Source organism: Ylistrum balloti, unplaced genomic scaffold (genome assembly GCF_031769215.1).
Source record: "Ylistrum balloti isolate Yb309-2 unplaced genomic scaffold, AGI_CSIRO_Ybal_v1 Utg371528, whole genome shotgun sequence".
Lineage (NCBI taxonomy): Eukaryota > Metazoa > Mollusca > Bivalvia > Pectinida > Pectinidae > Ylistrum > Ylistrum balloti.
In genome coordinates, this window is record NW_026782788.1 from 120,896 (window position 1) to 146,157 (window position 25,262).

Genomic DNA, 25,262 nt, shown 5'->3' on the forward strand with positions numbered 1-25,262 from the left:
GATAATAGGACCTCAGACTTCACAACAAGTTGTGCCATTTTGAAAAGGCTGCCATCTTGTGCTATTATTTAGTAAAAATCACTTACAAATCTATTTGATGGAAAAACAAGTTATTCAGCCTTTGCTTTGTTTGCACAAAAAAATGGTGAATTTCAATGCTGTAACTAGAAAGCAATACTCTGTTTGGTCAAAACTACCAAAGTTATATCATCGTTGGAAAAGATATATTATCACTGGAAAATTACTACAAAATTCTGTATTTCAGTGGTAAAGATAAAGTACTACTAGGTTCTTGTTTACAGGGAATCAAGGGTTGATAATTGTTTCCACTCCAACATGTTTACCTACAGTAGAATATCCCTTTTTTCTAGATTAATGATGCAGTGGCTATGGTAATAATAGACAAGTCTGTATGATGTAGCAGTAGTGATTTAGAATCAGTACAGCCAATAGTCATATTGATTCGGTAGCTACCAACACATAACAGCTTGTACATGTAATTTGTTGGTCCATACCAACTATAGGCTCTAGTGTTTTATGATGAGATAATGATGGTCAGCTCATTACACAGTGAGGAAACTGAGGGGTATGTTTATGTGTGTCCCCATGTACAATGATTCTCCTGAGTTCAGATATTGGAAACGTGGGTTTTCTGTGAGATTCTGAGTTTTGTTGAAGACACATGAGTGTTCTGTGAGATTCTGAGTTTTGTTGAAGACACATGAGTGTTCTGTGAGATTCTGAGTTTTGTTGAAGACACATGAGTGTTCTGTGAGATTCTGAGTTTTGTTGAAGACACATGAGTGTTCTGTGAGATTCTGAGTTTTGTTGAAGACACATGAGTGTTCTGTGAGATTCTGAGTTTTGTTGAAGACACATGAGTATTCTGTGAGATTCTGAGGTTTGTTGAAGACACATGAGTGTTCTGTGAGATTCTGAGTTTTGTTGAAGACACATGAGTGTTCTGTGAGATTCTGAGTTTTGTTGAAGACACATGAGTGTTCTGTGAGATTCTGAGTTTTGTTGAAGACACATGAGTATTCTGTGAGATTCTGAGGTTTGTTGAAGACACATGAGTGTTCTGTGAGATTCTGAGTTTTGTTGAAGACACATGAGACATGTGTTTTATGAGGTTTTGAGTTTTAACATTGGAGACATGTGTTTTATGAGGTTTTGAGTTTAAACATTGGAGACGTGTTTGATGAGATTTTCAGTGTAGACAGTTGCTGACAATGTTACTTTATAGTAATTGTCTTGCTATGTGGCGATTGGTAAGTACCATGAAAATCTGTGCATCTAATAAGCAGGTGATATGATGGACCTTTGGACACCTGTGATTGGAACATTTGTTGGAGCATGGGACTAGTCGTTTGGGATAATGTTAAGGACAGTGTGTCACACATACCTGTTAGACACTGGACAAAATGGCTATTATGAGTAGGAGTCAGAGGCTAGAAATTATAATCTATTTGGGGTGCAGAGGTGACTGGTCACATCACCAACACTACATGTTTGTTATGTGTGATACTGAGGTGACTGGACACATCACCAACACTACATGTTTGTTATGTGTGATACTGAGGTGACTGGACACATCACCAACACTACATGTATGTTATGTGTGATACTGAGGTGACTGGTCACATCACCAACACTACATGTATGATATGTGTGATACTGAGGTGACTGGTCACATCACCAACACTACATGTATGATATGTGTGATACTGAGGTGACTGGACACATCACCAACACTACATGTATGTTATGTGGAATACTGAGGTGACTGGACACATCACCAACACTACATGTATGTTATGTGGGATACTGAGGTGACTGGACACATCACCAACACTACATGTATGTTATGTGGAATACTGAGGTGACTGGACACATCACCAACACTACATGTTTGTTATGTGTGATACTGAGGTGACTGGACACATCACCAACACTACATGTATGTTATGTGTGATACTGAGGTGACTGGACACATCACCAACACTACATGTATGTTATGTGTGATACTGAGGTGACTGGACACATAACCAACACTACATGTATGTTATGTGTGATACTGAGGTGACTGGACACATAACCAACACTACATGTATGTTATGTGGAATACTGAGGTGACTGGACACATCACTAACACTACATGTATGTTATGTGTGATACTGAGGTGACTGGTCACATCACCAACACTACATGTATGTTATGTGTGATACTGAGATGACTGGTCACATCACCAACACTACATGTATGATATGTGTGATACTGAGGTGACTGGACACATAACCAACACTACATGTATGTTATGTGGAATACTGAGGTGACTGGACACATCACCAACACTACATGTATGTTATGTGGGATACTGAGGTGACTGGACACATCACCAACACTACATGTATGTTATGTGGAATACTGAGGTGACTGGACACATCACCAACACTACATGTATGTTATGTGTGATACTGAGGTGACTGGTCACATCACCAACACTACATGTATGTTATGTGTGATACTGAGGTGACTGGTCACATCACCAACACTACATGTATGATATGTGTGATACTGAGGTGACTGGACACATAACCAACACTACATGTATGTTATGTGGAATACTAAGGTGACTGGACACATCACCAACACTACATGTATGTTATGTGGGATATTGAGGTGACTGGACACATCACCAACACTACATGTATGTTATGTGGAATACTGAGGTGACTGGACACATCACCAACACTACATGTATGTTATGTGTGATACTGAGGTGACTGGTCACATCACCAACACTACATGTATGTTATGTGTGATACTGAGGTGACTGGTCACATCACCAACACTACATGTATGATATGTGTGATACTGAGGTGACTGGACACATCACCAAAACTACATGTATGTTATGTGTGATACTGAGGTGACTGGACACATCACCAACACTACATGTATGTTATGTGTGATACTGAGGTGACTGGACACATCACCAACACTACATGTATGATATGTGTGATACTGAGGTGACTGGTCATATAACCAACACTACATGTATGTTATGTGGGATACTGAGGTGACTGGAAACATCACCAACACTACATGTATGTTATGTGTGATACTGAGGTGACTGGTCATATAACCAACACTACATGTATGTTATGTGTGATACTGAGGTGACTGGTCATATAACCAACACTACATGTATGTTATGTGTGATACTGAGGTGACTGGACACATCACCAACACTACATGTATGTTATGTGTGATACTGAGGTGACTGGTCATATAACCAACACTACATGTATGTTATGTGGAATACTGAGGTGACTGGACACATCACCAACACTACATGTATGTTATGTGTGATACTGAGGTGACTGGACACATCACCAACACTACATGTATGTTATGTGTGATACTGAGGTGACTGGTCATATAACCAACACTACATGTATGTTATGTGGAATACTGAGGTGACTTGACACATCACCAACACTACATGTATGTTATGTGTGAAACTGAGGTGACTGGTCATATAACCAACACTACATGTATGTTATGTGGAATACTGAGGTGACTGGACACATCACCAACACTACATGTATGTTATGTGTGATACTGAGGTGACTGGACACATCACCAACACTACATGTACTACATGTAAGTTATGTGTGTGATACTGAGGTGACTGGTCATATAACCAACACTACATGTATGTTATGTGGAATACTGAGGTGACTTGACACATCACCAACACTACATGTATGTTATGTGTGATACTGAGGTGACTGGTCATATAACCAACACTACATGTATGTTATGTGGAATACTGAGGTGACTGGACACATCACCAACACTACATGTATGTTATGTGTGATACTGAGGTGACTGGACACATCACCAACACTACATGTATGTTATGTGTGATACTGAGGTGACTGGTCATATAACCAACACTACATGTATGTTATGTGGAATACTGAGGTGACTTGACACATCACCAACACTACATGTATGTTATGTGTGATACTGAGGTGACTGGTCATATAACCAACACTACATGTATGTTATGTGGAATACTGAGGTGACTGGACACATCACCAACACTACATGTATGTTATGTGTGATACTGAGGTGACTGGACACATCACCAACACTACATGTATGTTATGTGTGATACTGAGGTGACTGGTCATATAACCAACACTACATGTATGTTATGTGGAATACTGAGGTGACTTGACACATCACCAACACTACATGTATGTTATGTGTGATACTGAGGTGACTGGTCATATAACCAACACTACATGTATGTTATGTGGAATACTGAGGTGACTGGACACATCACCAACACTACATGTATGTTGTGTGTGATACTGAGGTGACTGGACACATCACCAACACTACATGTATGTTATGTGTGATACCGAGGTGACTGGTCATATAACCAACACTACATGTATGTTATGTGGAATACTGAGGTGACTGGACACATCACCAACACTACATGTATGTTATGTGGGATACTGAGGTGACTGGACACATTACCAACACTACATGTATGTTATGTGTGATACTGAGGTGACTGGTCATATAACCAACACTACATGTATGTTATGTGGAATACTGAGGTGACTGGACACATCACCAACACTACATGTATGTTATGTGGGATACTGAGGTGACTGGACACATCACCAACACTACATGTATGTTATGTGTGATACTGAGGTGACTGGTCATATAACCAACACTACATGTATGTTATGTGGAATACTGAGGTGACTGGACACATCACCAACACTACATGTATGTTATGTGTGATACTGAGGTGACTGGTCATATAACCAACACTACATGTATGTTATGTGGAATACTGAGGTGACTGGACACATCACCAACACTACATGTATGTTATGTGTGATACTGAGGTGACTGGACACATCACCAACACTACATGTATGTTATGTGTGATACTGAGGTGACTGGTCATATAACCAACACTACATGTATGTTATGTGGAATACTGAGGTGACTTGACACATCACCAACACTACATGTATGTTATGTGTGATACTGAGGTGACTGGTCATATAACCAACACTACATGTATGTTATGTGGAATACTGAGGTGACTGGACACATCACCAACACTACATGTATGTTATGTGTGATACTGAGGTGACTGGACACATCACCAACACTACATGTATGTTATGTGTGATACTGAGGTGACTGGTCATATAACCAACACTACATGTATGTTATGTGGAATACTGAGGTGACTTGACACATCACCAACACTACATGTATGTTATGTGTGATACTGAGGTGACTGGTCATATAACCAACACTACATGTATGTTATGTGGAATACTGAGGTGACTGGACACATCACCAACACTACATGTATGTTGTGTGTGATACTGAGGTGACTGGACACATCACCAACACTACATGTATGTTATGTGTGATACCGAGGTGACTGGTCATATAACCAACACTACATGTATGTTATGTGGAATACTGAGGTGACTGGACACATCACCAACACTACATGTATGTTATGTGGGATACTGAGGTGACTGGACACATTACCAACACTACATGTATGTTATGTGTGATACTGAGGTGACTGGTCATATAACCAACACTACATGTATGTTATGTGGAATACTGAGGTGACTGGACACATCACCAACACTACATGTATGTTATGTGGGATACTGAGGTGACTGGACACATCACCAACACTACATGTATGTTATGTGTGATACTGAGGTGACTGGTCATATAACCAACACTACATGTATGTTATGTGGGATACTGAGGTGACTGGACACATCACCAACACTACATGTATGTTATGTGTGATACTGAGATGACTGGACACATCACCAACACTACATGTATGTTATGTGTGATACTGAGGTGACTGGTCATATAACCAACACTACATGTATGTTATGTGGGATGCTGAGGTGACTAGACACATAACCAACACTACATGTATGTTATGTGTGATACTGAACAATGGCCTTGGACATTGACTGTCTGTATTGATCCATGACCAATTATTGGTAGATTAATTAAGTTGGAGACAAAGTGTGTCTTTGTCTGCCAACACATCTGTTCTGTGTACCTCATTCACACTATCAATATTCACCTGTCTGATGACTGGTAGGAAACAATTCCCATGTGTTTCTCTCGGACATGATGGCTCCTGGTTTAGTATGGTATTGATTTATTATCCTGTTTTTGCCATTTCTTTGAGCACATTTTTAGAGATATATTACATACACGTTTAGTGATTTGTTATATTTTCTGATGATATAAATAGATATCTTTATGAGTGTGTATTCAAAGCATATCATAAGCAGTGTAATTCATTTTTACAGTTGATACATGTAAGAAAAACACATGGGGTTGGAAAGAAATGTACAACAAATAACGTTTCAGAACTAAGTGTCTGCCCTCTAGTACTGGTCTAATGATGTCACTGAGGATGGAGACATGAATGGTGTGTGTGATGTTAAATACTGGATGTATGTCAGTGTCTGCCCTCTAGTACTGGTTTAATGATGTCACTGAGGATGGAGACATGAATGGTGTGGGTGATGTTAAATACTGGATGTATGTCAGTGTCTGCCTCTAGTGCTGGTCTAATGATGTCACTGAGGATGGAGACATGAATGGTGTGGGTGATGTTAAATACTGGATGTATGTCAGTGTCTGCCCTATAGTACTGGTCTAATGATGTCACTGAGGATGGAGACATGAATGGTGTGGGTGATGTTAAATATTGGATGTATGTCAGTGTCTGCCCTCTATTACTGGTCTAACAATGTCACTGAGGATGGAGACATGAATGGTGTGGGTGATGTTAAATACTGGATGTATGTCAGTGTCTGCCCTCTATTACTGGTCTAACGATGTCATTGAGGATGGAGACATGAATGGTGTGGGTGATGTTAAATACTGGATGTATGTCAGTGTCTGCCCTCTAGTACTGGTCTAACGATGTCATTGAGGATGGAGACATGCATGGTGTGGGTGATGTTAAATACTGGATGTATGTCAATGTCTGCCCTCTAGTACTGGTCTAATGATGTCACTGAGGATGGAGACATGAATGGTGTGGGTGATGTTAAATACTGGATGTATGTCAGTGTCTGCCCTCTAGTACTGGTCTAATGATGTCACTGAGGATGGAGACATGAATGGTGTGGGTGATGTTAAATACTGGATGTATGTCAGTGTCTGCCCTCTAGTACTGTCTAATGATGTCACTGAGGATGGAGACATGAATGGTGTGGGTGATGTTAAATACTGGATGTAAGTCAGTGTCTGCCGTCTAGGATTGTGATAGTTGAATGAGGGTACTCTCATAATGACAAGTATTTGAAAGTATATATGTGGAGTGGCCATTATATTTACATAACATTTTGGTAGGTGAAAAATTTCTCTTTATAATTACTTGCTTGATAATTATTGATAAGATTTAATAGTGAATTAAAGGATGTGCTCATGACTGATTTTTACTTGCTCTCAGAAAACCAAATTGCTCAATTAAATGTTTCATCTAAAACAACAGGATTGGGTTACAAATTAAGTACTCTGTACTCACAAGTTAAAAGGGTTGTTAGCTGAGATCAGGCTAAGCCATTTGACCTAACCCAAGGTGACTGGGCTACCTTCTCTGACCCACACACAGATTACACACTTTGTTCCTTGTCTGGTCTTTTCCTTGTTTTCCTTACCAGTAAATCCCCGTGGGAATTGTAGCTTTCTGCAAGACTGATAAGGCTTCAGAGGCTGTTGATTTCATCTTCCAGCCAAAGTAACAAGCCAGTTGACTCCGGCTAGGTGTATAGTGCTGAGCTGGTGTATCTGTAATATCATTTTTTGTATCTATATCAATAGTGTATGTTTTGGTAAAACAGAGGATGTTGACTTGAATACACACAGTGAGAAACAGCTGTTGGAACGACCTTAATAGACTTAAAGCTATTGATCTAGTGTGGAATACTAGCAACTTGCTACACAGGACAGGACCAGAGTGTAAAAGTTCTACTGAGGAACACACAACTTATCAAAACTCCTATAAGGAGGACTTCCGACTCAACAAGGTCCTGAGTTATACAATGTAGTGACTATTTTGGAACATTTCATCACATTTCACATCATTACATGTAGTGACTAGTCGTGCTCTGGTGACTTTTGTTTACTCTATGGGATAATTAACACTGACTAGGATTAAATGAAACCTAAGTGGATTGGTTCTTTATGAAACATATGTAGTAGTATTGTGTTAAGTCAGATAACAACACAGTTGTGGTGAAACAAAGTGTGGCGAGATGTGATGTCTGCTACAACTAGTGTTTTAGACATGTCAGCATGACTTGTATAAACCTGCTTCAGTGAGGATGTAACCATCAGAGTGGAACTCTATACAGGTACAAGGGTTGTATGTTGTTAACACTTACCATACCTGAACATGTATTGCTGATGTTCATACCACAGTTTCTTTACACACTATACATAATACATACAATTTTAACCAGCCTGATGAAAGCAGTTTCCATTGATCATTCAACCATGACACTGCTAAAATGACATGTTTTCACATCACAGTTGTCAATGTTAGCAATTGATTTTTGAAGAATTTTCTCTTGATTGTTATTTGTATTGTGTTTATCTAATGATCAGCTGATGTAAGTCTGTTGTAAGAAAAATCACAATCTAGAAAATATTTTAGCAAAAGCATTTTTAAAATCTTCGGCTTCACTGAATGTACTACTAATGTGTTCAAAATTTGATATATCTAACACAGGTCATTATTCATTTGGATGCCTCCACTAGGAATCAAACTCTTGACTTAGCTAGTGTAATGCTCCACCAATCGGGTTCTCTCTAACAAAGAAATGATTACGGCTAGTTATACTAGGGTTACATTTTTCCTAACCAAGCAATATTTAGTATTTACCAGGGTTACATTCTCCCTAGCCAAGCTATATATTGTGGCTAGTATTTACCAGGGTTACATGCTCTCTAGTGTGACAGGGATGCTCCAGGGTTATATTCTCTCTAGCGTGACAGGGATGCTCCAGGGTTACATTCTCTCTAGCGTGACAGGGATGCTCCAGGGTTACATTCTCTCTAGCCTGACAGGGATGCTCCAGGGTTACATTCTCTCTAGCGTGACAGGGATGCTCCAGGGTTACATTCTCTCTAGCCTGACAGGGATGCTCCAGGGTTACATTCTCTCTAGCCTGACAGGGATGCTCCAGGGTTACATTCTCTCTAGCGTGACAGGGATGCTCCAGGGTTACATTCTCTCTAGCGTGACAGGGATGCTCCAGGGTTACATTCTCTCTAGCGTGACAGGGATGCTCCAGGGTTACATTCTCTCTAGCGTGACAGGGATGCTCCAGGGTTACATTCTCTCTAGCCTGACAGGGATGCTCCAGGGTTACATTCTCTCTAGCGTGACAGGGATGCTCCAGGATTACATTCTCTCTAGCCTGACAGGGATGCTCCAGGGTTACATTCTCTCTAGCGTGACAGGGATGCTCCAGGGTTACATTCTCTCTAGTGTGACAGGGATGCTCCAGGGTTACATTCTCTCTAGCGTGACAGGGATGCTCCAGGGTTACATTCTCTCTAGCGTGACAGGGATGCTCCAGGGTTACATTCTCTCTAGCGTGACAGGGATGCTCCAGGGTTACATTCTCTCTAGCGTGACAGGGATGCTCCAGGGTTACATTCTCTCTAGCGTGACAGGGATGCTCCAGGGTTACATTCTCTCTAGCGTGACAGGGATGCTCCAGGGTTACATTCTCTCTAGCGTGACAGGGATGCTCCAGGGTTACATTCTCTCTAGCGTGACAGGGATAAACCAGGGTTACTTTACATATTGGCTATAAGCTGTGAATTTGCAGTACATTCAGAAACAAAAATAACAACTAAGGTTGTAGAAGATGTTTATGATGAATAACAACCATTCAAACTGAAGGCTTCAACATCACAATGATAATTTGGTAGAGATTTTCTGTTATAGTCCTTGTGTAACACAAAGTGGCTTCAACATCACAATGATAATTTGGTAGAGATATTCTGTTATAGTCCTTGTGTAACTCAAAGTGGCTTCAGCATCACCATGATAATTTGGTAGAGATATTCTGTTATAGTCCTCGTGTAACACAAAGTGGCTTCAGCATCACCATGATAATTTAGTAGAGATTTTCTGTTATAGTCCTCGTGTAACACAAAGTGGGGAGTACCTATGGAGAGGATTTTGGCATTGTTGTCAGGTGTCACGTCATGATCATGAAAATAAGGGTGGAAGCAACATTTTTTACCAGTATTGCAAACGAAGAACCACTTAAATATATCCTCCTTTGGTTTGATGTTCCAAAGAAGGAAGCTATGTACAAACATGATGTACTTTTTTATGGATAAAGTCAGATATACTAGTATATAATGAATCAATATCGGTGTCCTGATGTACACAGCCTGTTTCTCAGGCATCCAGATATACTAGCATCTATATATAGAAAATACAGGTACTGTTAATTTGTGTTTGTATATTACAGATATAGATGAATGGTCACATAGGAGTTTAAATGGGGGCCTGCTACTCCAAGTCAGGCCATGATGCTTTGGAAACTCCTAATCAGAAACAGCCGCACCCCCGGCACCACAAGAATGGTGTAGCAGTGAGATATTCCTCCCCTGCTGCCCAGACCTCCCTCCCAAACAGTCACAAGTCTAATGGTGGTGTCGCTCAGAATGCCGAAGAGGATAAAGAAGGGGAGGGTAAAAAGGCTGTGGTGAATTCTGGTGTTGGTGTGGCCCCATCAGACAGTGGTATAGAGAGCCTTTCCCCCAGTGAGGCAGAGGAGCGCATTGGGAGCCACACCACCAATAGTGAGGGAAAAGACAGTGGGACAGAATTGTGTAGGGAAGTCGACCAATGTGCCTATGACCCTCCCACGGCCTGGCACAGTGTTCAAACAAGACGTGGTGAGTGTAGAACTCAGATATCTAGTCCGTCCAAATTGGCCAATAGAAAATCTGATATTGTAATTCTCAAACCAAGTTTAAAGAAAGCAGGTGAAAAATCTGATAAAAAGTATAGGTTATCATGGAAGTCAACAGACAGTTTAGACTGGACAGGAACTTTATTGACAAGCCTCGACCGCTGTCAGAGTGAGGCCTCGGAGTTTGGTGGGGATGATCTGAGTATCCGTGCCCCCTTAGCAGAGTTTGATTCCATTGATTTCTTGGGGAGCACTGAATTACTATCCAATAAAAAAAGAACAAGCAGTTTTGTTGATTATAATTCCGAAACATTTCAATTTCAATTTGATTTTTCTGGATTAGAATCCCACAGGAAGTACAAATCTTGTGACTCCGCACCAGTGACTCCCCAAAGTGAGGAACCTCCGTCAGTCATTGGTGCGGAACATGTCACTGTGGATATACCACATTCCAAGCGATCCTCCCGTGACCTCAGGTAAGTTCGGACAGGTATACTTTTACTTTCCTTGGCTTGCTTGTAACCGTCTAACTTACTTTTCATCCCAGTGGTGGTGGCCACCTTTTTCGTGATTACTTTGACTTTTATTGCAGTTGCTACTTTGAAGATTCCCGAATATGCATGACATTTCACCACAACTTTTATTAATATTTTTTTAAGTTTCTCTAGCTTTCTTGAGAGCAAGCCAGAAATATACGCGCAAAAAGCTTTGATGTAAAATTAGATTAAGTTAATGTAATGATTGATAATTAGACGGAATCTTTGTTTAAATATGGAATTGATACATTGGGCGTGGTGTCAGACTTTTCTTGATGTTTGTTGTACTGCTGTGCTAGTTTGTTATACCGATGTCGTAATTCTGTGAATGTGTTGGTCTGTTTCTCATAGTCTACGTTATCATGTTTTATAATAAGATTAATCAAAGGCAGTGTGTACATGTACTTATGATTAAAATAGCTAATTTTTATGTCTTTGCTAATACCTAAGAGCTTATTAATTACTTAGAGTCTCTAACCTGATGGTTGAATCTAGTCTATATGATGTACATTGTTAATTTTCAAACAGTTTGATGTAAAGATATTATCAATTCTAGACAGGATTAGGCACAAACTGTTACAACTCGGCACCACATTCTCCATATATGTTATATATATTTACTAGAATTATGTAAAAATTCTCAGTGTCCAGTAACTAAAGTGACCATGTAAAAAATCAGACGATGAAAATGAAAGTGCTGATGTTTTACAGCTCCTCAGGTTTTTTAGTTTATCAACTTAAACTACATAATTTTATATGTGCAGTTTATTGTCACACTACTTATTCATTTTTGCAAGTTCTTTTATAAGTTCAGTAATCTCAGCTCCTGTGAAAAGAACAATTTTTGCTAATTTTAGAAGTTTTTGAAATCAGTTTATCAATTGGCATCTTTATGTTGCACTTGAAACAAGAAATATTATATATGGACTTGTAGGATTCAGATTTCATCTTAATCACAGATCTTTTTAATTATCTAATATTAGTGCTTGATTCAGCTAATTATGCTTACAGGCACCTAGATACGTGGTAATCATTGCTACTGTAGGCACTCTGCTGCTTGGTTGGTGTGACAGATGGACATTTGTTTTGTTATAAAGAAACATTATTTGATGTGAAAATGAGTGGTGTGGCAGCTGTTTTAGTTTATATTATATGGAAATTTTATGAATCGTATAGAATGTAACACAGGGGATATAAACATATCTTTAGATTGATAAATGATTCCTGGTTAGTCACCTTTTTATACTATTTTATTGTATAATAATCAGGGCAATTAAACCTGCTTGTTTAAGTAGGCGTGGCACTTGTAAACATTTGTAAGTAGTTCTGTACATGAAAGGTGATAGTTTTGTAGTGAACACCTAGCTTTTGCAACTACATCTCTGAAACTATCACCTATTAGTAGTAATCATGACCTGTATATTGAAGGTTTGACCTGTGTTCAGGAACCACCTGTAGTGTACTACTGCGGTCAGTAATTACATATACAGATATTTCAAATTGTAAATGAGAGGATTTTGTCACTACATTTTATATTATGTTCTTAGAGATGTAAGCATTCATAGATAAATTGTTTATAATGTATATCTTTGTGTAAGTGGTAAAGAATCGCAAAGTGAACGGTGAATATTGTTATACTGTCATGACTGATCAGTGTTGATAAGTTACTGTCACGACTGATCAGTGTTGATAAGTATAATGAAAGTGAACGGTGAATATTGTTATACTGTCACGACTGATCAGTGTTGATAAGTATAATGAAAGTGAACGGTGAATTTCGTTATACTGTCAGGACTGATCAGTGTTGATAAGTATAATGAAAGTGAACAGTGAATTTCGTTATACTGTCAGGACTGATCAGTGTTGAAAAGTATCATGAAAGTGAATGGTTAATTTCGTTATACTGTCACGACTGATCAGTGTTGAAAAGTATCATGAAAGTGAATGGTTAATTTCGTTATACTGTCACAACTGATCAGTGTTGATAAGTTACTGTCACGACTGATCAGTGTTGATAAGTTACTGTCACGACTGATCAGTGTTGATAAGTATAATGAAAGTGAACGGTGAATATTGTTATACTGTCACGACTGATCCGTGTTGATAAGTTACTGTCACGACTGATCCGTGTTGATAAGTTACTGTCATGACTGATCAGTGATGATAAGTTACTGTCACGACTGATCAGTGTTGATAAGTATAATGAAAGTGAACAGTGAATATTGTTATACTGTCATGACTGATCAGTGTTGATAAGTTACTGTCACGACTGATCAGTGTTGATAAGTATAATGAAAGTGAATGGTGAATTTCGTTATACTGTCACGACTGATCAGTGTTGATAAGTATAATGAAAGTGAATGGTGAATTTCGTTATACTGTCACAACTGATCAGTGTTGATAAGTATAATTAAGGAATCAGCATTGGAACTAAACCAACCACTTATCTTCAAACACACAGGAGCTAGTATACAGCTGATAGCCCCTGATGTTGTTATCTTGTAGTGAACCAGATTATGTTGGGGTATCAGGTGAACACTTAGCAGCTGTAGTACTTCCTATTTCCCTCCTATTACCTGTTTAGACCAATCTAGTCCAATATGTAAATTAGTTGCTTATATTACTAGTGATTTTGATTGCTTCTGCTGAGCTTTATCAGTTGTTGGTTGCCGACATCAGGATCTACCAAGTGGAAGACAGAGAAAACATTATGTGTGATGATACTGATAGGGACTGTTTATACTTTGTCACACTGTTTAACCATCTCTCATCATTACTCATTTGTCGTACACCATCATCTTCAGATAGGCCAGGTTCAGCATACTCAAAATAAATTGAACGAAAAAAAAAGGTTTCAGTTAACTTTAATGAAAATGATGAAGCCATCAATTATAGACATTGACAGTTTTAACATGAATCGGAGCAAGGTATGATAGAACGGAATGTTCAGTGCCTCCCTTATCATTGGCCATTATTCATCTTTATCAGGTCTTTATACAATTTATAGTGTCATGATTATCTTGGACAAGTTTGAGTTTCAGGATTGTTGGGCCAAGGTCAGGGTCTTTGTTGCTAGAAAATTTGAATCCTTACTTTGTATAAATAGCTTGTAGGGGAGGTATGATACAGGGTTTCAAGGTTATTGGGCCAAGGTCAGGGTCTTTGTTGCTAGAAAATTTGAATCCTTACTTTGTATAAATAGCTTGTAGGGGAGGTATGATACAGGGTTTCAAGGTTATTGGGCCAAGGTCAGGGTCTTTGTTGCTAGAAAATTTGAATCCTTACTTTGTATAAATAGCTTGTAGGGGAGGTATGATACAGGGTTTCAAGGTTATTGGGCCAAGGTCAGGGTCTTTGTTGCTAGAAAATTTGAATCCTTACTTTGTATAAATAGCTTGTAGGGGAGGTATGATACAGGGTTTCAAGGTTATTGGGGCCAAGGTCAGGGTCTTTGTTGCTAGAAAGTATGAATCCTTACTTTGTATAAATAGCTTGTAGGGGAGGTATGATACAGGGTTTCAAGGTTATTGGGCCAAGGTCAGGGTCTTTGTTGCTAGAAAATTTGAATCCTTACTTTGTATAAATAGCTTGTAGGGGAGGTATGATACAGGGTTTCAAGGTTATTGGGCCAAGGTCAGGGTCTTTGTTGCTAGAAAATTTGAATCCTTACTTTGTATAAATAGCTTGTAGGGGAGGTATGATACAGGGTTTCAAGGTTATTGGGGCCAAGGTCAGGGTCTTTGTTGCTAGAAAGTATGAATCCTTACTTTGTATAAATAGCTTGTAGGGGAGGTATGATACAGGGTTTCAAGGTTATTGGGCCAAGGTCAGGGTCTTTGTTGCTAGAAAATTTGAATCCTTACTTTGTATAAATAGCTTGTAGGGGAGGTATGATACAGGGTTTCAAGGTTATTGGGCCAAGGTCAGGGTCTTTGTTGCTAGAAAGTATGAATCCTTACTGTTTATAAATAGCTTGTAGGGGAGGTATGATACAGGGTTTCAAGGTTATTGGGCCAAGGTCAGGGTCTTTGTTGCTAGAAAGTATGAATCCTTACTGTGTATAAATAGCTTGTAGGGGAGGTATATATATATATTGCTTCAATTTGATTGATACATCTTTATTTAGATTAGTGACAGTTTAATCACTTGCAGGTCTTGCTGAAACATAATGGTATTGACTTGGGAAACTTTCCCTTGTGTACATGTAATAACCTGGGGTGTATTTTTTTGGGGGGTCAATTACTGGTATGTAAAGTAAAAAATCATTGTTAATGTATATATTACACCCTTGGATATTTTTTGTTAGTACCAAATGAATATTTTTTGTTGGTATATATATCAAACATTGGATTTTTTGTGGGTATGTATGTATATATATGTATTTATATTGTTTTCGGATGTTTTTGAAGTATATACATAACATTCAATATTGTCAGTATATGTTGACCTTGGATATTTTTGTCAGTATATGTTGACCGTGGATATTGTTGTCAGTATATGTTGACCTTGGATATTGTTGTCAGTATATGTTGACCTTGGATATTTTTGTCAGTATATTTTTGACCTTGGATATTGTTGTCAGTATATGTTGACCTTGGATATTGTTGTCAGTATATGTTGACCTTGGATATTTTTGTCAGTATATGTTGACCTTGGATATTGTTGTCAGTATATGTTGACCTTGGATATTTTTGTCAGTATATTTTTGACCTTGGATATTGTTGTCAGTATATGTTGACCTTGGATATTGTTGTCAGTATATGTTGACCTTGGATATTGTTGTCAGTATATGTTGACCTTGGATATTGTTGTCAGTATATGTTGACCTTGGATATTTTTGTCAGTATATGTTGACCTTGGATATTTTTGTCAGTATATATCAAACCTTGGATATTTTTTGTGTGTATGTATGTACATGTGCGTATATTGACTTTCGATACTTGTGTGTGTATATATATGAATGTGTATGTATAATGACCTTGAATTTTTTTTCAGGCATATGATGTATTCTTATGATATATGGTAACAAAAAGTAAAACGTAGGGTTGGATCATCAGGGCAGAATGATACTACAGATAAATGATAATCAGAAGTGTAAGAGTTGAGACCTGGTAAAACTCACCAACATTTCTGTACAAAAGTTTTAGTATAGATATTAACAGATGCTAGATTGTTCTGTAGTAAGTCCAACCTTTAATGAGGTTGTTAACCAAAATCAAAGGGCCTTAACTTTTGTAATACATATCCACTGGTACTTTGTATATTGCATTTTATATATATGAAATAGCCTCATCTTAAAATTGAACAGTCAGACAAATGTGTTTTATACATGTGACCAGCCTTTATCTAACAGAACAATGGACAATTTTGAAAGACATTCAAAACTGTCTTTAAGGCCACTCAATGGAACAGACAAAAGTGGCCTTTATACACAAGTAGTTTTTATACAGAGGTTCAATTACTATGAATTTCACTATGTATGGAACCAGAAAAGTGGTCTCTATACACAGGTGATGTTTGTATAAAGGTGGTCTTTAACACAGGTTTGACTGTATGTAATATTGTAGGATAAATATATTGCTTTATTTGTGTTCTGACTTTTTCTGAATTTTATTCTTCTTCTCTAAATGTATCCCACTAGGAGGTGTTAATGGGAGGCTAGATGATCAGCCTCCTATTTCCCATTAAGTGATAATTACAGTTTTGGTTATATAAAACATGTGGTGTCTAACTCAGGTCCCTGAGAGTGTAAGTACACTTACATTACTACTGCTACTCTTGTTTATGACCTTGCCACTTGAGAATGCTCAGTTGTACTGTAAATTTCTTAAATTTCAATAATTTCTCTGTTTTTCTTAAAGATTCTAATTATTTGTAAAAGAGTGGAGATACACTGAGCATCCAGTATATGAATAGAAGACATTTTGATTATTCTATAAATTCATTAATATAAAACTGTTTCTGACACTGTTTAAGAAATTTACAGTACATTGTTGCTAATCTTGGCCACTTGAATCCTACTGGAATGCTGACATACCCTCTGGTATTGCCAATATTTAGCTCCTGTTTGAATGTTGAGCAAATGCTTGAACCTGCCAAAGTGAACAAGAATATTGCATATCTCTCTTTTGACTATGTCTGCAGCCAAATCCTGCTAGCCCTGCTCTGATCAGATATGAATGTTGAGTAGTCTTTTGGAGGTGCTTTATATGAAGAAAGTGTTTGGTTTTGTCTTGCTATAATATTTCATAATTTATTACTGTTATTTTTCTCTAATGCTCCTATTTTCTGTAGGTGATAGGAATGTTGACCCTGCAATCTGATTCTGAGGTAAATTTCACACAATTAAATTAAAACGGAGAAATTAAGCATTGGTTGTAAGTGATAGTCTAGGGTGTAGAGAGCTACCAGCATGTGTTTACATAGTAACAGAATTAAAATAGACACAAGATTGATTCTCTTTCCCAAGTGTATTAGCATTTCTGTAAGAACATCGTCATTATTTGCTAGATCTGAAGGAGATGTCTCCAGGGGTTAAAATCATCAATATTTTTTCATCATGAAAGTTCAGATGTATTGTCATGACTTGTCTATGTTAAGCAGAGGATATACAAAAGTATAACACTTTCTTTGTTGAAGGAAAATGCTAGTTGCAGGTTTAACTGAATGGTTTGTCATCATTTTAATCCTTAATGGTTACAGTAAAAACAATAATTCCCTGCCTTGAGAGTAAGATCTCAACACTGACATTCTTGATATAAAGTCCCTGACAAATTCTGGCTTTAGACATTTTGTTTAGTAGCCCGTATCTCTCACCGGTTGTAGACATTTTTGGATGGCACCCTCATGGCCTTCCTTGTTTTTATACATTTGTTTATTTGCAAACTGTTGGTTTTTTCTTTGCTTTGGATGTCTGGAAGGACAAAGAATTGAAACCTGGTTTTGGATTTTCAATAGTAGATACATAAATGGCAGTCACAGATTAATTGCAGACATATGTCATAGTTTTAGACATTTCAGAGTGACAAATGCTTTGTAAGCCTCAGATTTTGGAAATCCTTTATATCAGTGTTTAGATTTTTTACATGTTGAACTAATAGCCTCAAGGAAGATTTTATTGTAAGTAGTAATGGTGTGTGTGTGATGCTGCAATAACCTTGTGTATATAGCTGTTAGTGTGGCTTGATCAATCAATGATAAATATGTGTATCGCAAGAATTCTATATATGTAATGGTTTTATTAGTTATGTTTGGTTTTAAGCACTATACATAGAGAGATGATCCACTTTGCTCTGTTTGCGCTTTAAATCTAGATTACAATTTCTTTGTACGTAGCATGATATTCCATAGATTTGGTTTTCAGGATGATATGACAACTGTTTACTCAAATGTCTTAAGAAAGTTGCAGCTTTCAGAAAGCAACACTTATTACTAATTCTTCTCCATAAACTTGTATATTATAAACCATACATGATCCCTGCCCGCCATTCTAGTGATTCAGAAAGGTGGTCCTCCAACTGTGGTAGAAGTATAATGTAGGAAGTCAATACAAAAAAGTCTGCCTTTTAAGTAAATCTGTGATAACTGTTCCTACTTGAGACGTACAGTAAAACAAAAGTTTGGGTGTTTACAGTGTTAAACATATCACATTTTTCCAGTTCCATCAATTGTATGAAAGAGTATATCACTATCGCAATGTTCCTTTATTGCTGTTAAAAAGTCTTTTTATAACAGTAAAACTGATTCCATGCTGAGCATGTATCACAGTTATATCAAGCTTCATGCCAGTATGAATCCCAATTAAAACAGACTCCATGCCAAGCATAAATATCATCCAAATCAGTCTGGCTCAAAACAGGTTCCATGTGGATCACAAGTCACAGTCAAAACAGGTTCCATGTGGATCACAAATCACAGTCAAAACAGACTGTGTGGATCACAAGTCACAGTCAAAACATGCTCCATGTGGATTACAAGTCACAGTCAAAACAGGCTCCATGTGGATCACAAATCACAGTCAAAACAGGCTCCATGTGGATCACAAGTCACAGTCAAAACAGACTCCATGTTGATCTCAAGTCACAGTCAAAACAGGCTCCATGTGGATTACAAGTCACAGTCAAAACAGACTGTGTGGATCACAAGTCACAGTCAAAACATGCTCCATGTTGATCTCAAGTCACAGTCAAAACAGGCTCCATGTGGATCACAAATCACAGTCAAAACAGACTGTGTGGATCACAAGTCACAGTCAAAACAGGTTCCATGTGGATCACAAATCACAGTCAAAACAGACTGTGTGGATCACAAGTCACAGTCAAAACAGGTTCCATGTGGATCACAAATCACAGTCAAAACAGACTGTGTGGATCACAAGTCACAGTCAAAACAGACTGTGTGGATCACAAGTCACAGTCAAAACAGGTTCCATGTGGATCACAAATCACAGTCAAAACAGACTGTGTGGATCACAAGTCACAGTCAAAACATGCTCCATGTTGATCTCAAGTCACAGTCAAAACAGGCTCCATGTGGATCACAAATCACAGTCAAAACAGATTGTGTGGATCACAAGTCACAGTCAAAACATGCTCCATGTGGATCACAAATCACAGTCAAAACAGGCTCCATGTGTATCACAAATCACAGTCAAAACAGATTGTGTGGATCACAAGTCACAGTCAAAACAGGTTCCATGTGGATCACAAATCACAGTCAAAACAGATTGTGTGGATCACAAGTCACAGTCAAAACATGCTCCATGTTGATCTCAAGTCACAGTCAAAACAGGTTCCATGTGGATCACAAATCACAGTCAAAACAGGCTCCATGTGGATCACAAATCACAGTCAAAACAGGCTCCATGTGGATCACAAATCACAGTCAAAACAGGCTCCATGTGGATCACAAGTCACAGTCAAAACAGGCTCCATGTTGATCTCAAGTCACAATCAAAACAGGCTCCATGTGGATCACAAGTCACAGTCAAAACAGGCTCCATGTGGATCACAAATCACAGTCAAAACAGGCTCCATGTGTATCACAAGTCACAGTCAAAACAGGCTCCATGTGGATTACAAGTCACAGTCAAAACAGGCTCTATGTGGATCTCAAGTCACAGTCAAAACAGGCTCCATGTGGATTACAAGTCACAGTCAAAACAGGTTCCATGTGGATCACAAATCACAGTCAAAACAGGCTCCATGTGGATCACAAGTCACAGTCAAAACAGGCTCCATGTTGATCTCAATCACAGTCAAAACAGGTTCCATGTGGATCACAAGTCACAGTCAAAACAGACTCCATGTGGATCACAAATCACAGTCAAAACATGCTCCATGTTGATCTCAAGTCACAGTCAAAACAGACTCCATGTGGATCACAAATCACAGTCAAAACAGGCTCCATGTGGATCACAAGTCACAGTCAAAACAGGCTCCATGTGTATCACAAGTCACAGTCAAAACAGGCTCCATGTGGATTACAAGTCACAGTCAAAACAGGTTCCATGTGGATCACAAGTCACAGTCAAAACAGACTCCATGTGGATCACAAGTCACAGTCAAAACAGGCTCCATGTGGATCACAAATCACAGTCAAAACAGGCTCCATGTGGATCTCAAGTCACAATCAATAAAGGTTCATGTGGATCACAATTTTTAGGTCACCTAAGTTGAACGCTCATGATGACCTATTGCAATTGACTTTTGTCCGGCATCATGTGCGTCATATACTTTTAACATTTTTGACTTCTAGAAAACACCTGAAGCAATTTCAGTGAAATTTTGCGGAAACTTTCCAGGGCCAAATTCACACCAAAAGTATAAATTATATGGTCCCCAACCCCTGGGGCCCGGAGGGGGCAGGGCCAAAAATGGGTCAAACTGATTGAAACTTCAAAAAAATTCTTTTCAATTCACAGATATGGTAGAATCGAATACTCTTCATGGATAGAAAAACCTTCAGATGCTTTACCAACATTGTGGATGTCATGATCCCAAGGTCTCACATTTCCCCTTGGGGAGGGGGTAAAGTTTACTATAGTTTATAGGAAAATTACATCCTTGAACATAATTTGTTTATTTTCTATTGGAAATAGTTTAAACCTGGTTAGAATTTTTAGTGCAAGGTGACAGTTTGATGCCCCCCCCCCTTCAGGGACTGATGGATCAAAAGGTGTCAGATTGACTTACAGTTCTAAAATTTTCTCAATACCCAAATACTGTTCATGGATGGATTTAAATTCAGACTTTGTTAGAAGTCTTAGCATGGGATGGCAGCTGTTATGCACTGTTACGTCTACATTTTAATTCCAAGTTTTCTTGGTTTTTTTAACAAGATAATTTGTATAACATGTTACCAGAAGCCTTGTAACTCAGGTGACCATTAAGGGCTTTCTTGTTTACATATTTTTACTATTCTACTGATTGATGTGAAAAACAAGCCACTGATATTTTAGAATACAAATAAACAACAATAGTCAATGAAAATAGAAAACTTGAAAACAAGCGTTAAATTGATATTCTTGTCTGCATTCTTTATGACTATAATTACAACAAAGAAACAGAATAATTGGTTTCAGCATACCTCAAACAAAGACATCTGTATTTGGTACAAGGTTCTCATGGATTAGTAGGTGATAGATACTCAGTGTAAAAAGTCTTGTCTCAGATCTGTTAATGATGTCTAGGTGATTCAACTGGGACCAGACATTTGATCAGGTACATCTAATATTAGACAGATCTCTCCATCATTATATATAGGAATCACGCCTGATTAAATGACACCTTCCCTGGTGAACTGTTGTCCTCTGCTGAGATGTTAGCTTCAGCAGCTGACATCTGTGACTCACCACAAACATCTGCCACAGATAAGGATAGGAAGTGTACTCACTCATCCGCAACAAACACTCGCCAAACTACACCAGTGGGAAGTTCCTGACACTACAATAGTCATCGATGGGATGTCCTAGACATTTCACCCGTGGGACATCCCTGACAGTACAACAGTGGGATGTCCCTGACAGTACACCAGTGGGATGTCCTAGACATTCACCAGTGGGATGTCCCTGTCTCTACTCCAGTGGGATGTCCCTGACACTACAACAGTGGGATGTCCATGACACTGCACCAGTGGGATGTCCTAGACATTTCACCAGTGGGACATCCCTGACTACACTAGTGGGATGTCCCTGACACTACACCAGTGGGATGTCCTAGACATTTCACCAGTGGGACATCCCTGACACTACACCAGTGGGATGTCCCTGACACTACACCAGTGGGATGTCCCTGACACTACACCAGTGGGACATCCCTGACACTACACCAGTGGGACATCCCTGACAGTACAACAGTGGGACGTCCCTGACATTACACCAGTGGGACATCCCTGACACTACACCAGTGGGATGTCCCTGACACTACACCAGTGGGACATCCCTGACAGTACACCAGTGGGATGTCCATGACACTACACCAGTGGGACGTCCCTGACATTTCACCAGTGGGACATCCCTGACACTACACCAGTGGACTACACCAGTGGGACATCCCTGACAGTACAACAGTGGGATGTTCCTGACATTACACCAGTGGGACATCCCTGACACTACACCAGTGGGATGTCCCTGACACTACACCAGTGGGAGGATGTCCCTGACACTACACCAGTGGGATGTCCCTGACACTACACCAGTGGGAGGATGTCCCTGACACTACACCAGTGGGAGGATGTCCCTGACACTACACCAGTGGGAGGATGTCCCTGACATTACACCAGTGGGACATCCCTGACACTACACCAGTGGGATGTCCCTGACACTACACCAGTGGGAGGATGTCCCAGACACTACACCAGTGGGATGTCCCTGACACTACACCAGTGGGAGGATGTCCCTGACACTACACCAGTGGGAGGATGTCCCTGACACTACACCAGTGGGATGTCCCTGACACTACACCAGTGGGAGGATGTCCCTGACACTACACCAGTGGGAGGATGTCCCTAGCTCTACATCAGTGGGAGGATGTCCCTGACACTACACCAGTGGGAGGATGTCCCTGACACTACACCAGTGGGAGGATGTCCCTGACACTACACCAGTGGGAGGATGTCCCTGACACTACACCAGTGGGAGGATGTCCCTAGCTCTACACCAGTGGGAGGATGTCCCTGACACTACACCAGTGGGAGGATGTCCCTGACACTACACCAGTAGGAGGATGTCCCTGACACTACACCAGTGGGAGGATGTCCCTGACACTACACCAGTGGGAGGATGTCCCTAGCTCTACATCAGTGGGAGGATGTCCCTGACACTACACCAGTGGGAGGATGTCCCTGACACTACACCAGTGGGAGGATGTCCCTGACACTACACCAGTGGGAGGATGTCCCTAGCTCTACATCAGTGGGAGGATGTCCCTGACACTACACCAGTGGGAGGATGTCCCTGACACTACACCAGTGGGATGTCCCTGACACTACACCAGTGGGAGGATGTCCCTGACACTACACCAGTGGGACATCCCTGACACTACACCAGTAGGAGGATGTCCCTGACACTACACCAGTGGGAGGATGTCCCTGACACTACACCAGTGGGAGGATGTCCCTGACACTACACCAGTGGGAGGATGTCCCTGACACTACACCAGTGGGAGGATGTCCCTGACACTACACCAGTGGGACATCCCTGACACTACACCAGTGGGATGTCCCTGACACTACACCAGTGGGAGGATGTCCCTAGCTCTACATCAGTGGGACATCCCTGACACTACACCAGTGGGACATCCCTGACACTACACCAGTGGGATGTCCCTGACACTACACCAGTGGGAGGATGTCCCTAGCTCTACATCAGTATTCCATTAAGTGCTAGTCTTCACCTCTGTATCATACTTGAGTATATGCCAGGTTACAGACTTGTTACAGATAATTTAATTTCCAATACATGAACCAGAATCTGACATTATATACAGCAGAGAAACATTAATTTCCCCGATTAAAAACTTTTAAGCATTAAGCAAATGTTGCAGCAAGTTGTATACTGGAATGTTGATTTAATGTTAGATACAGGAACTGTAACATAGTATGTGATAGATAACGGAACTGCATGCTGCATTGTGGAGTTGTGTATACCTGTCTGATCAATGTTCCTGTAGCCTCTGTTCTAGTGTTTTGTAGGCCCTTGGGGCTAGCAAGTGTAGCCAGATAACATGGTCACTCTCATGTATTGATGGACTAGAATTTATTTTGCCCTCTGAGTGAGACATTTGCTTAGCAAGTTCTTGTGCATGAGAAATCGACCAAGACATGTCTGGTAATAATCTATTGGTGCAAAAATAGTAGATAAGTTTTGCATGAAGAATATTATGAATTCATCCACAGCACTATATAAAACTACAGACTAGATACAGCTGATAAGTTTGTATAGTGTAGTAGACTCGGATCAATGGAATCCTGAAGCTTGACATTTATGTGATAGTTTGAGCAGTTTCCTAACTTTTTACTGTCGGCTGAAAATGTTATGTCTACCTGGGGAGAATTTCATTTCTATACTAGTAAGGTGGAGTGTTTACACAACAAACAAGATGGAAATATAGATACATCGTGATGTCTATGTAACAAATGCTATCTACTAGACTGGAGTTATACACAAGAGAGT

At 39.5% G+C, this 25,262-nt stretch overlaps 1 protein-coding gene and 1 long non-coding RNA gene across 3 annotated transcripts in view; one reads left to right on the plus strand and one right to left on the minus strand.

Moving 5' to 3' along the window:
• LOC132562835 (uncharacterized) overlaps positions 1–7,872 on the minus strand; it is a 28,436-nt gene extending 20,564 nt beyond the window's left edge. Inside the window, exon 1 of the long non-coding RNA XR_009554776.1 lies at positions 7,773–7,872. This is a non-coding gene — a long non-coding RNA (uncharacterized LOC132562835). The remainder of the gene's footprint in view (positions 1–7,772) is intronic.
• The window catches only part of LOC132562834 (uncharacterized), a 42,391-nt gene that overhangs the window by 1,946 nt on the left and 15,183 nt on the right, over positions 1–25,262 (plus strand). Inside the window, exons 1-3 of one of the 2 annotated variants that reach the window (XM_060227609.1) lie at positions 8,405–8,468; positions 10,608–11,530; positions 17,327–17,338. In XM_060227609.1, the coding sequence (XP_060083592.1) occupies positions 10,638–11,530; positions 17,327–17,338 (905 nt within the window). In that variant the 5' untranslated portion in view covers positions 8,405–8,468; positions 10,608–10,637. Of the gene's footprint in view, positions 1–8,404; positions 8,469–10,607; positions 11,531–17,326; positions 17,339–25,262 lie in introns of those variants that run through there. The other variant, XM_060227608.1, reaches the window with a different exon arrangement.